The sequence below is a fragment of the Oncorhynchus keta genome, chromosome 19 (genome assembly GCF_023373465.1).
Source record: "Oncorhynchus keta strain PuntledgeMale-10-30-2019 chromosome 19, Oket_V2, whole genome shotgun sequence".
Taxonomy (NCBI): Eukaryota; Metazoa; Chordata; class Actinopteri; order Salmoniformes; family Salmonidae; genus Oncorhynchus; species Oncorhynchus keta.
Window position 1 is genome coordinate 25,328,045 of NC_068439.1, and position 12,959 is coordinate 25,341,003.

Sequence of the window (12,959 nt, forward strand, 5' to 3'; positions counted from 1 at the left end):
TCCTCCCTCTGTCTCCCCCTCTTCCTCCCTCTGTCCCCTTCCTTCCTCTGTCTACCCTTCTCTTTTCCTCCCTCTGTCTCCCCCTCTATCTTCCTTCCTCTGTCTCCCTCTCTTTTCCTCCCTCTCTCTTCCTTCCTCTGTCTCCCCTCTCTTTTCCTCCCTCTCTCTTCCTTCCTCCTGTCTCCCTCTCTCTTTTCCTCCCTCTGTCTCCCCTCTCGTTTCCTCCCTCTGTCTCCCCCTCTCTTCTTTCCTCTGTCTCCCCTCTCTTTTCCTCCCTCTGTCTCCCCCTCTCTCTTCTTTCCTCTGTCTCCCCTCTCTTTTCCTCCCTCTCTCTTCCTTCCTCTGTCTCCCCTCTTTTTCCTCCCTCTGTCTCCCCCTCTCTTTCCTCCCTCTGTCTCCCCCTCTCTTCTTTCCTCTGTCTCCCTCTCTTTTCCTCCATCTGTCTCCCCTCTCTCTTCCTTCCTCTGTCTCCCTCTCTTTTCCTCCCTCTGTCTCCCTCTCTCTCTTCTTTCCTCTGTCTCCCTCTCTTTTCCTCCCTCTGTCTCCCCTCTCTTTTCCTCCCTCTGTCTCCCCTCTCTCTTCCTCCCTCTGTCTACCCCTCTCTCTTCCTTCCTCTGTCTCCCCTCTCTTTTCCTCCCTCTGTCTCCCCCTCTCTTTTCCTCCCTCTGTCTCCCTTTATCTTCCTCCCTCTGTCTACCCTTCTCTTTTCCTCTCTCTGTCTCCCCTCTCTCTTCCTCCCTCTATCTACCCCTCTCTTCCTTCCTCTGTCTACCCCTCTCTCTTCCTTCCTCTGTCTCCCCCTCTCTCTTCCTCCCTGTGTCTCCCTCTCGTTTCCTCCCTCTGTCTCCCCCTCTCTTCTTTCCTCTGTCTCCCCTCTCTTTTCCTCCATCTGTCTCCCCTCTCTTTCCTTCCTCTGTCTCCCTCTCTTTTCCTCCCTCTGTCTCCCTCTCTCTCTTCTTTCCTCTGTCTCCCCTCTCTTTTCCTCCCTCTGTCTCCCCTCTCTTTTCCTCCCTCTGTCTCCCTCTCTCTTCCTCCCTCTGTCTACCCCTCTCTCTTCCTTCCTCTGTCTCCCTCTCTTTTCCTCCCTCTGTCTCCCCTCTCTTTTCCTCCCTCTGTCTCCCTTTATCTTCCTCCCTCTGTCTACCCTTCTCTTTTCCTCCCTCTGTCTCCCCTCTCTCTTCCTCCCTCTATCTACCCCTCTCTTCCTTCCTCTGTCTACCCCTCTCTCTTCCTTCCTCTGTCTCCCCTCTCTCTTCTTTCCTCTGTCTCCCCTCTCTTTTCCTCCCTCTGTCTCCCCCTCTTTTCCTCCCTCTGTCTCCCCTCTCTCTTCCTCCCTCTGTCTACCCCTCTCTCTCCTTCCACTGTCTCCCCTCTCTTTTCCTCCCTCTGTCTCCCCCTCTCTTTTCCTCCTCTGTCTCCCTTTATCTTCCTCCCTCTGTCTACCCTTCTCTTTTCCTCCCTCTGTCTCCCCTCTCTCTTCCTCCCTCTATCTACCCCTCTCTTCCTTCCTCTGTCTACCCCTCTCTCTCCTTCCTCTGTCTCCCCTCTCTTTTCCTCCCTCTGTCTCCCCTCTCGTTTCCTCCCTCTGTCTCCCCCTCTCTTCTTTCCTCTGTCTACCCCTCTCTCTTCCTTCCTCTGTCTCCCCTCTCTTTTCCTCCCTCTGTCTCCCTCTCTTTTCCTCCTCTGTCTCCCCTCTCTTTCCTCCCTCTGTCTACCCCTCTCTCTTCCTTCCTCTGTCTCCCCTCTCTTTTCCTCCCTCTGTCTCCCCCTCTCTTTTCCTCCCTCTGTCTCCCTTTATCTTCCTCCCTCTGTCTACCCTTCTCTTTTCCTCCCTCTGTCTCCCCTCTCTCTTCCTCCCTCTATCTACCCTTCTCTTCCTTCCTCTGTCTACCCCTCTCTCTTCCTTCCTCTGTCTCCCTCTCTCTTCCTCCCTCTGTCTCCCCTCTCTTCCTTCCTCTGTCTCCCCTCTCTTTTTCTCCCTCTGTCTCCCCTCTCTCTTCCTTCCTCTGTCTCCCCTCTCTTTTCCTCCCTCTGTCTCCCCTCTCTCTTCCTCCCTCTGTCTCCCTCTCTCTTCCTCCCTGTGTCTCCCCCTCTCTTCCTTCCTCTGTCTCCCCTCTCTTTTCCTCCCTCTGTCTCCCCTCTCTCTTCCTTCCCTCTGTCTCCCCTCTCTTTTCCTCCCTCTGTCTCCCCCTCTCTTTCCTTCCTCTGTCTACCACTCTCTTTGTCTCCCTCTGTCTCCCCTCTCTCTTCCTTCCTCTGTCTCCCTCTCTTTTCCTCCCTCTCTCTCTCTTCCTCTGTCTCCCCCTCTCTTCTTTCCTCTGTCTCCCCTCTCTTTTCCTCCATCTGTCTCCCCTCTCTCTTCCTTCCTCTGTCTCCCTCTCTTTTCCTCCCTCTGTCTCCCTCTCTCTCTTCTTTCCTCTGTCTCCCCTCTCTTTTCCTCCCTCTGTCTCTCCTCTCTTTTCCTCCCTCTGTCTCCCCTCTCTCTTCCTCCCTCTGTCTACCCCTCTCTCTTCCTTCCTCTGTCTCCCCTCTCTTTTCCTCCCTCTGTCTCCCCCTCTCTTTTCCTCCCTCTGTCTCCCTTTATCTTCCTCTCTCTGTCTACCCTTCTCTTTTCCTCCCTCTGTCTCCCCTCTCTCTTCCTCCCTCTATCTACCCCTCTCTTCCTTCCTCTGTCTACCCCTCTCCCTTCCTTCCACTGTCTCCCCTCTCTCTTCCTCCCTCTGTCTCCCCCTCTCTTCCTTCCTCTGTCTCCCCTCTCTTTTCCTCCCTCTGTCTCCCCTCTCTCTTCCTTCCTCTGTCTCCCCTCTCTTTTCCTCCCTCTGTCTCCCCTCTCTCTTCCTCCCTCTGTCTCCCCTCTCTCTTCCTTCCTCTGTCTCCCCTCTCTTTTCCTCCCTCTGTCTCCCCCTCTCTCTTCCTTCCTCTGTCTACCCCTCTCTTTGTCTCCCTCTGTCTCCCCCTCTCTCTTCCTTCCTCTGTCTCCCCTCTCTTTTCCTCCCTCTCTCTCCCTTCCTCTGTCTCCCCTCTCTTTTCCTCCCTCTGTCTCCCCCTCGACCTTCCTTCCTCTGTGTACCCCTCTCTTTTCCTCCCTCTGTCTCCCCCTCTCTCTTCCTTCCTCTGTCTCCCCTCTCTTTTCCTCCCTCTCTCTTCCTTCCTCTGTCTCCCCTCTCTTTTCCTCCCTCTCTCTTCCTTCCTCTGTCTCCCCTCTCTTTTCCTCCCTCTGTCTCCCCTCTCGTTTCCTCCCTCTGTCTCCCCCCCTCTCTTCTTTCCTCTGTCTCCCCTCTCTTTTCCTCCCTCTGTCTCCCACTCTCTCTTCCTCCCTCTGTCTCCCCCTCTATCTTCTTTCTTCTGTCTCCCCTCTCTTTTCCTCCCTCTGTCTCCCCTCTCTTTTCCTCCCTCTGTCTCCCCTCTCTTTTCCTCCCTCTGTCTCCCCCTCTCTCTTCCTCCCTCTATCTACCCCTCTCTCTTCCTTCCTCTGTCTACCCCTCTCTCTTCCTTCCTCTGTCTCCCCTCTCTCTTCCTCCCTCTGTCTCCCCCTCTCTTCCTTCCTCTGTCTCCCCTCTCTTTTCCTCCCTCTGTCTCCCCTCTCTTCCTTCCTCTGTCTCCCCCTCTCTCTTCTTTCCTCTGTCTCCCCTCTCTTTTCCTCCCTCTGTCTCCCCCTCTCTCTTCCTTCCTCTGTCCCCCTCTCTTTTCCTCCCTCTGTCTCCCCCTCTCTCTTCCTTCCTCTGTCTACCCCTCTCTTTTCCTCCCTCTGTCTCCCCCTCTCTCTTCCTCCCTCTGTCTCCCCCTCTCTCTTCCTTCCTCTGTCTCCCCTCTCTTTTCCTCCCTCTGTCTCCCCCTCTCTTTTCCTCCCTCTGTCTCCCCCTCTCTTTTCGTTCCTCTGTCTACCCCTCTCTTTTCCTCCCTCTGTCTACCCCTCTCTCTTCCTCCCTCTGTCTACCCCTCGCTCTTCCTCCCTCTGTCTACCCCTCTCTTTTCCTCCCTCTGTCTCCCCCTCGCTCTTCCTTCCTCTGTCTCCCCCTCTCTTTTCCTCCCTCTGTCTCCCCCTCGCTCTTCCTCCCTCTGTCTCCCCCTCTCTTTTCCTCCCTCTGTCTCACCCTCGCTCTTCCTCCCTGTGTCTCCCCTCTCTCTTCCTCCCTGTGTCTACCTCTCTCTCTTCCTTCCTCTGTCTACCCCTCTCTTTTCGTTCCTCTGTCTACCCCTCTCTTTTCCTCCCTCTGTCTACCCCTCTCTCTTCCTCCCTCTGTCTACCACTCGCTCTTCCTCCCTCTGTCTACCCCTCTCTTTTCCTCCCTCTGTCTCCCCCTCGCTCTTCCTTCCTCTGTCTCCCCTCTCTTTTCCTCCCTCTGTCTCCCCCTCGCTCTTCCTCCCTCTGTCTCCCCCTCTCTTTTCCTCCCTCTGTCTCCCCCTCTCTCTTCTTCCATCTGTCTCCCCCTCTCTCTTCCTTCCTCTGTCTCCCCTCTCTTTTCCTCCCTCTGTCTACCCCTCTCTCTTCCTCCCTCTGTCTCCCCCTCGCTCTTCCTCCCTCTGTCTCCCCCTCTCTTTTCCTCCCTCTGTCTCCCCCTCGCTCTTCCTCCCTCTGTCTCCCCCTCTCTTTTCCTCCCTCTGTCTCCCCCTCTCTCTTCTTCCATCTGTCTCCCCCTCTCTCTTCCTCCCTCTGTCTCCCCCTCTCTCTTCCTCCCTCTGTCTCCCCCTCTCTCTTCTTCCATCTGTCTCCCCCTCTCTCTTCCTTCCTCTGTCTACCCCTCTCTTTTCCTCCCTCTGTCTACCCCTCTCTCTTCCTCCCTCTGTCTACCCCTCTCTCTTCCTTCCTCTGTCTACCCCTCTCTTTTCCTTCCTCTGTCTACCCCTCTCTCTTCCTTCCTCTGTCTACCCCTCTCTTCCTTCCTCTGTCTACCCCTCTCTTTTCCTCTCTCTGGCTCCCCCTCTCTCTTCCTTCCTCTGTCTCCCCCTCTCTCTTCCTCTCTCTGTCTCCCCCTCGCTCTTCCTCCCTCTGTCTCCCCCTCGCTCTTCCTCCCTCTGTCTCCCCTCTCTTTTCCTCCCTCTGTCTCCCCCTCTCTCTTCCTTCCTCTGTCTACCCCTCTCTTTTCCTCTCTCTGTCTCCCCCTCTCTCTTCCTTCCTCTGTCTCCCCCTCTCTCTTCCTCTCTCTGTCTCCTCCTCTATCTTCCTCTCTCTGTCTCCCCCTCGCTCTTCCTATCGCTTCTTCTCCCTTCTCTACATCCATGTATATTCCCCTCTTTCTCCCTCCGCCCTCTCTATCTCCCTCCAGCCTCTCTCTCTCCCTCCACCCTCTCTCTCCATCCGCCCTCTCTCTCTCCCTCCACCCTCTCTCCCCTCCACCCTCTCTCTCCCTCCGCCCTCTCTCTCCCTCCGCCCTCTCTCTCCATCCGCCCTCTCTCTCCATCCGCCCTCTCTCTCTCCCTCCACCCTCTTTCTCCCTCCACCCTCTCTCTCCCTCCGCCCTCTCTCTCCATCCGCCCTCTCTCTCCATCCGCCCTCTCTCTCTCCCTCCACCCTCTTTCTCCCTCCACCCTCTTTCTCCCTCCACCCTCTCTCTCCCTCCGCCCTCTCTCTCCATCCGCCTTCTCTCTCCATCCGCCCTATCTCTCTCCGTCTCAGTCTGTGATTGTGTTCTACACTCACATACAATAGACAGGATTTTAGGGTGTGTGTGTGTAACTTACCAAGATGTGGCTGGAGAAACATATGACCAGGATCAGACCTAACAGGAGGAAAGACATGCCAAAGGAGATCCCCAACACTGCTGTTCTGTAACACACACACACACACACACACACACACACACACACACACACACACACACACACACACACACACACACACACACACACACACACACACACACACACACACACACACACACACACACTGTTGATTTTATTATTATTTATTTTTTATTGCATTTTCAAACAACATTTCAATCTACCTGCAGTGAAGGCGCTCAACATTTACATTACATTCAGTCATCTAGTAGACACTCCCTTCCAGAGCGACCCACAGGAACAACCATGGTCAAGCTCCCTGCCCAAGACCACAAGGGCAGATACCCCCCACCCAGTCGAATCAGGGACCCAAACCAGCGACTTCTCGGCCACCTGTCCAAGCTCCTAACCGCCAGGCCACCAAAGACCCCCCCAAAGACTCCTCCTCCACTCCCCAACAGCGCCCCCCAAGCCACCATCTCCCTCCAACCCAAAACCACCACCCACCCGATGCGCCAACAACCAACAAAAATAACAAAAGAGAAATGAGAGAAAAACAAAGGAAAACAATAATAGAAAACCACAATGCAAAAACAAAAGACATCAAGGACAATAGGATGTGTGTGTGTGTGTGTGTGTGTGTGTGTGTGTGTGTGTGTGTGTGTGTGTGTGTGTGTGTGTGTGTGTGTGTGTGTGTGTGTGTGTGTGTGTGTGTGTGTGTGTGTGTGTGTGTGTGTGTGTGTGTGTGTGTGTGTGTGTGCGTGTGCGTTTCCATGTGTATGCAAGTGTGTGCGTTTGAATGCGAGTGTGTGTATGCATGCTTTAACGTACAATTTCAATCTATCTAATCTCATAGAATCCACAGAGTGTGAGTTGAAGATAAACACTTTTACTAACAGTATTAGTATATTAGTAACTGACTGACCCGGTCTCTCCAGAACTCCTAAAAGTACTATTTCTAGATTCATGTTATGCTTTTTCAGCCATTCCTGAACCTGAGACCAGAAACAGGCTACCTGAGAGCAATACCAAAACAAATGGTCTAATGATTCTGTATCCTCACAACAAAATCTGCAGAGCTGTGATGGTTGTATGCCCCAAACATTCAACACATCTTTGGTGGCCAGAATTCTGTACAATAATCTTTGATGAAAAGAACGAAGTCTTAAATCTTGCGTCGTTTTATATATCAACTCATACACCTTGTACTATGGAATCAGTACATCAATGAATTCCCAGATATTTTGTCATCTGTATGGCACATCTGTCAATATCCTGGTCCTCAAATGAAACTGCCATATTTTCCCATCTATTTATTTATATTCCTCCACCAGTTTTGATCCTTTATATTGGGCAGACAGACTAGTTCCCTACCTCCTACCACTGCCACCTGCCTCCTCCTTTTGTGGTAATGCTGTAATCAATTGGTTGTAATCTTGGATTGAGCAGACCCTCCCATATAATTCCGATAACTCCATGAAAGACATAACTCTCCCATTCCAATTTACAAAAGCATTTAAAAACAAAACAACCTTCTCAAACATCTTTTCCATTAATACACGTCTTTTATCAACCAGCATGTTTGAGTTCAACCATAATATTTGTTGGAATGTTACACACTGTGTTAACTACCACCAGATGGGTGCTGTACAGAGCAGTAAAATTATAAAGTATTTGAATTGGAACTAGTGAACTGCGACCCACTTCCACTACTTACTACATACTTCCCTGTTATACAGTACTTCCCTGTTATACAGTACTTCCCTGTTATACAGTACTTCCCTGTTATACAGTACTTCCCTGTTATACAGTACTTCCCTGTTATACAGTACTTCCCTGTTATACAGGCCTGTATTTCCTAATAGAAGCTTATATTTCCTAATAGAAGCTTATATTTCCTAATAGAAGCTTATATTTCCTAATAGAAGCTTATATTTCCTAATAGAAGCTTATATTTCCTAATAGAAGTTTGCCAAGTAGATGGCTGATTTAAGCGTGTTCATAAAACAATGATGTCATGTCTAAATGGAAGAGATGTTAGTCTGAATGCGAAAATATATGATGCTTTTAGTATCTGTCTCTATGGTTCTACCGCTCCTGGTTCCTGTAAACACAGACAATTAACTAAATGATGAAACAGCCCATGGACCTTTTGTCCTTTCATAAGGAGGCTTCATCGTCATCATTATCCTTGTCATCATCAAAGTAATATTCCTCATCTTTATCATAATAATAATCATCATCATCATCCTCGACATCTAAGACCTTTTGATTCACATTAAAACTGTCATCAGACGTTATTCATATCTTTTCATCTGTTTTCTTTCTTTCTATCCATCTTCTTTCTTTCTTTCCCTCTTTATTGCTGTCTCTTAAGGTGTGTCATTTGCAACTGCTATTAGGGATCTTATTGATGTGAGACTCAATTGATCAAAGGTTTATTTTGTCTTGTCACACTGTAATTGCAATGTTCTGGGTTATTATAGAGAAAAGAACACTGACTTCAGTGGCTTTTGGCACGACTAGTATTCCAACTATGAGGGCTACTATAGGACCATACAATGTATTCTAACTATGAGGGCTACTATAGGACCATACAATGTATTCCAACTATGAGGGCTACTATAGGACCATACAATGTATTCTAACTATGAGGGCTACTATAGGACCATACAATGTATTCTAACTATGAGGGCTACTATAGGACCATACTATGTATTCTAACTATGAGGGCTACTATAGGACCATACAATGTATTCTAACTATGAGGGCTACTATAGGACCATACAATGTATTCTAACTATGAGGGCTACTATAGGACCATACTATGTATTCTAACTATGAGGGCTACTATAGGACCATACAATGTATTCTAACTATGAGGGCTACTATAGGACCATACAATGTATTCCAACTATGAGGGCTACTATAGGACCATACAATGTATTCTAACTATGAGGGCTACTATAGGACCATACTATGTATTCCAACTATGAGGGCTACTATAGGACCATACTATGTATTCTAACTATGAGGGCTACTATAGGACCATACAATGTATTCTAACTATGAGGGCTACTATAGGACCATACTATGTATTCTAACTATGAGGGCTACTATAGGACCATACAATGTATTCTAACTATGAGGGCTACTATAGGACCATACTATGTATTCTAACTATGAGGGCTACTATAGGACCATACTATGTATTCCAACTATGAGGGCTACTATAGGACCATACTATGTATTCCAACTATGAGGGCTACTATAGGACCATACAATGTATTCTAACTATGAGGGCTACTATAGGACCATACTATGTATTCTAACTATGAGGGCTACTATAGGACCATACTATGTATTACAACTATGAGGGCTACTATAGGACCATACAATGTATTCCAACTATGAGGGCTACTATAGGACCATACAATGTATTCCAACTATGAGGGCTACTATAGGACCATACAATGTATTCTAACTATGAGGGCTACTATAGGACCATACAATGTATTCCAACTATGAGGGCTACTATAGGACCATACTATGTATTCCAACTATGAGGGCTACTATAGGACCATACTATGTATTCCAACTATGAGGGCTACTATAGGACCATACTATGTATTCCAACTATGAGGGCTACTATAGGACCATACAATGTATTCCAACTATGAGGGCTACTATAGGACCATACTATGTATTCCAACTATGAGGGCTACTATAGGACCATACTATGTATTCCAACTATGAGGGCTACTATAGGACCATACTATGTATTCCAACTATGAGGGCTACTATAGGACCATACAATGTATTCCAACTATGAGGGCTACTATAGGACCATACAATGTATTCCAACTATGAGGGCTACTATAGGACCATACAATGTATTCTAACTATGAGGGCTACTATAGGACCATACTATGTATTCCAACTATGAGGGCTACTATAGGACCATACTATGTATTCCAACTATGAGGGCTACTATAGGACCATACAATGTATTCCAACTATGAGGGCTACTATAGGACCATACTATGTATTCCAACTATGAGGGCTACTATAGGACCATACTATGTATTCCAACTATGAGGGCTACTATAGGACCATACTATGTATTCCAACTATGAGGGCTACTATAGGACCATACAATGTATTCTAACTATGAGGGCTACTATAGGACCATACTATGTATTCCAACTATGAGGGCTACTATAGGACCATACTATGTATTCCAACTATGAGGGCTACTATAGGACCATACAATGTATTCTAACTATGAGGGCTACTATAGGACCATACAATGTATTCTAACTATGAGGGCTACTATAGGACCATACTATGTATTCCAACTATGAGGGCTACTATAGGACCATACTATGTATTCCAACTATGAGGGCTACTATAGGACCATACTATGTATTCCAACTATGAGGGCTACTATAGGACCATACAATGTATTCCAACTATGAGGGCTACTATAGGACCATACAATGTATTCTAACTATGAGGGCTACTATAGGACCATACTATGTATTCCAACTATGAGGGCTACTATAGGACCATACTATGTATTCCAACTATGAGGGCTACTATATGACCATACTATGTATTCTAACTATGAGGGCTACTATAGGACCATACAATGTATTCCAACTATGAGGGCTACTATAGGACCATACAATGTATTCTAACTATGAGGGCTACTATAGGACCATACTATGTATTCCAACTATGAGGGCTACTATAGGACCATACTATGTATTCTAACTATGAGGGCTACTATAGGACCATACAATGTATTCTAACTATGAGGGCTACTATAGGACCATACTATGTATTCCAACTATGAGGGCTACTATAGGACCATACAATGTATTCCAACTATGAGGGCTACTATAGGACCATACTATGTATTCCAACTATGAGGGCTACTATAGGACCATACAATGTATTCCAACTATGAGGGCTACTATAGGACCATACTATGTATTCCAACTATGAGGGCTACTATAGGACCATACTATGTATTCCAACTATGAGGGCTACTATAGGACCATACTATGTATTCCAACTATGAGGGCTACTATAGGACCATACAATGTATTCCAACTATGAGGGCTACCATAGGACCATACTATGCAGGTTGTATTCTAAGTAGTATCTGAACATTGGTGGGTACCATGAAGGGTAATATGAATGGTACTGTGAAGAGTACAGATGCACAGGACAAGCACTTTCTCCATACTGTGAAGGGCACTATGAAGTGTACTATGTAGGGTCCAGACTTACTTGGGCAGGACCAGTATCTGCACTATGAAGATGCAGCAGAAGATGAGACAGGCACAGGTGACGTAGTATTTAAAGGCCGGCAGAGTGGTGGCTCGATACTGGGGACATCAACACACACAGGGTCAACAGGTGGTGGTCAAAACAAGCCAATTTTTACTGTAACTTCACAGTCTAACGCTGAATACTTTCACGCCAATCATATTATTTTACGGAGTCACTGCATGTTTGTCTGGGACAGCAGTGGGCAAGTGGCGCACATGTTCTTTTCATTTGTAGTTGATTTTTTATTTGACTGAACAGCGGTGTTGTTGTCCTACCGCACCTCCTTCTCCAGAGTCTTGTTGTGAAAGAAGAGTGAGATCCTCTGGATGTCCTCAGACTTCAGCCACTGCCTACAGAGAAGAGAACACAGAGACACTCAGACAGCGGTTCACACAGACACCAGCAATCCGTCGGGGACATTAATAAGACACGTTCACCTCGGAACTTCCTCCCTTCCAACCGTCATTTCAAAGTATTGGTGAGATGTTTTTTTTCTCTCATTACACTTCAAGTTTTTAATAACTATTGTTTCATGTGTTATTGTATGTTTGTTTTTGTAAGTATCTGCACTCCTGCCTACATAATTGTTGGTGAGGTACTGAACTAAGTGCTTGATACAAATGATTATACAACACACGTTTCAAAAGCTCTCAAAGAGCGTTAGTTGACACGGTGGTGAACTCACCTCAACCACCACCAACGTGAAGCACCTACCCAACTGGCTGATGCATCCTGTCACTGTGCTAGAAATAGAACAGTGCAGGTTTGTAGTCGTACTAACTTCTGGGAGTTGATGCCATCAATGGTTCTGATCATCCTCTCTTCCAGTTCCTCTTCAAACCGTCTCTTCTGAGATTTAGTCCTGAGGGGATACCGAGCACACAGTACGTTGAGTGTGTGGAACATTATTCTATCCTGTGGTGTTGTGGTCCTAAGACATGACTTGTTTAAAGGAAAGATGACTGATCTGTAGAGGTAAAGTCTGGTGGTCTGATGTAAAGGAAAGATGACTGATCTGTAGAGGTAAAGTCTGGTGGTCTGATGTAAAGGAAAGATGACTGATCTGTAGGGGTAAAGTCTGGTAGTCTGATGTAAAGGAAAGTTGACTGATCTGTAGAGGTAAAGTCTGGTGGTCTGATGTAAAGGAAAGATGACTGAACTGTAGGGGTAAAGTCTGGTGGTCTGATGTAAAGGAAAGATGACTGATCTGTAGGGGTAAAGTCTGGTGGTCTGATGTAAAGGAAAGATGACTGAACTGTAGGGGTAAAGTCTGGTGGTCTGATGTAAAGGAAAGATGACTGATCTGTAGGGGTAAAGTCTGGTGGTCTGATGTAAAGGAAAGATGACTGATCTGTAGAGGTAAAGTCTGGTGGTCTGATGTAAAGGAAAGATGACTGATCTGTAGGGGTAAAGTCTGGTGGTCTGATGTAAAGGAAAGATGACTGATCTTTAAGTCTCACCTCTCTCTTCTCTGGTAGTGATACTGGCCCATTGGAACATCCTAAAACATACAATCACAGAAGGTGAGGCTGGACACCAGTCTGTGTTTCATTGTGTGTGTGTGTGTTTATGTAAGTGTGTTTATGTGTGTACTCACCATAGTGTTTATTTTGCCATTGTCAGTGGTCATGCTGTCTCGATGGTGCAGGTTAGCAAAAGGTTTTGCCGCCCCCCAGGACTCCAGGTACCGAGTCATTCTGACCGATGCCCTCATCTTCCCTCCTTCCAAAGAGGAACGAGAACGCGCACACAGGTGAGGGCTCCGCCTCTCAGCCTGGACAACCAATCAGGTTGGAAAGAAGTCAAAACGTTTCTTTTTATTCTTTAAGATGCATTGCTCAGTTCAAGCAAACAGCTGTTGTAGTATTTCAGAATTATAAATAGTAGTATAGAACCAA

The 12,959-nt window shown here is 47.4% G+C and overlaps 1 protein-coding gene across 2 annotated transcripts in view; it reads right to left on the reverse strand.

Annotated features, from left to right (window-relative positions):
* LOC118378037 (adenylate cyclase type 2-like) overlaps positions 1-12,959 on the reverse strand; it is a 96,256-nt gene that overhangs the window by 31,079 nt on the left and 52,218 nt on the right. For both annotated transcript variants that reach the window (XR_008070774.1, XM_052470088.1), the window contains exons 10-15: positions 12,659-12,835; positions 12,522-12,562; positions 11,843-11,923; positions 11,342-11,411; positions 11,020-11,117; positions 5,683-5,767 (exon numbers count right to left, since the gene is read on the reverse strand). Coding sequence is in view for 1 of the 2 variants with exons in the window: in XM_052470088.1 (XP_052326048.1) it covers positions 5,683-5,767; positions 11,020-11,117; positions 11,342-11,411; positions 11,843-11,923; positions 12,522-12,562; positions 12,659-12,835 (552 nt within the window). In the remaining variant the exon portion in view is untranslated. The remainder of the gene's footprint in view (positions 1-5,682; positions 5,768-11,019; positions 11,118-11,341; positions 11,412-11,842; positions 11,924-12,521; positions 12,563-12,658; positions 12,836-12,959) is intronic.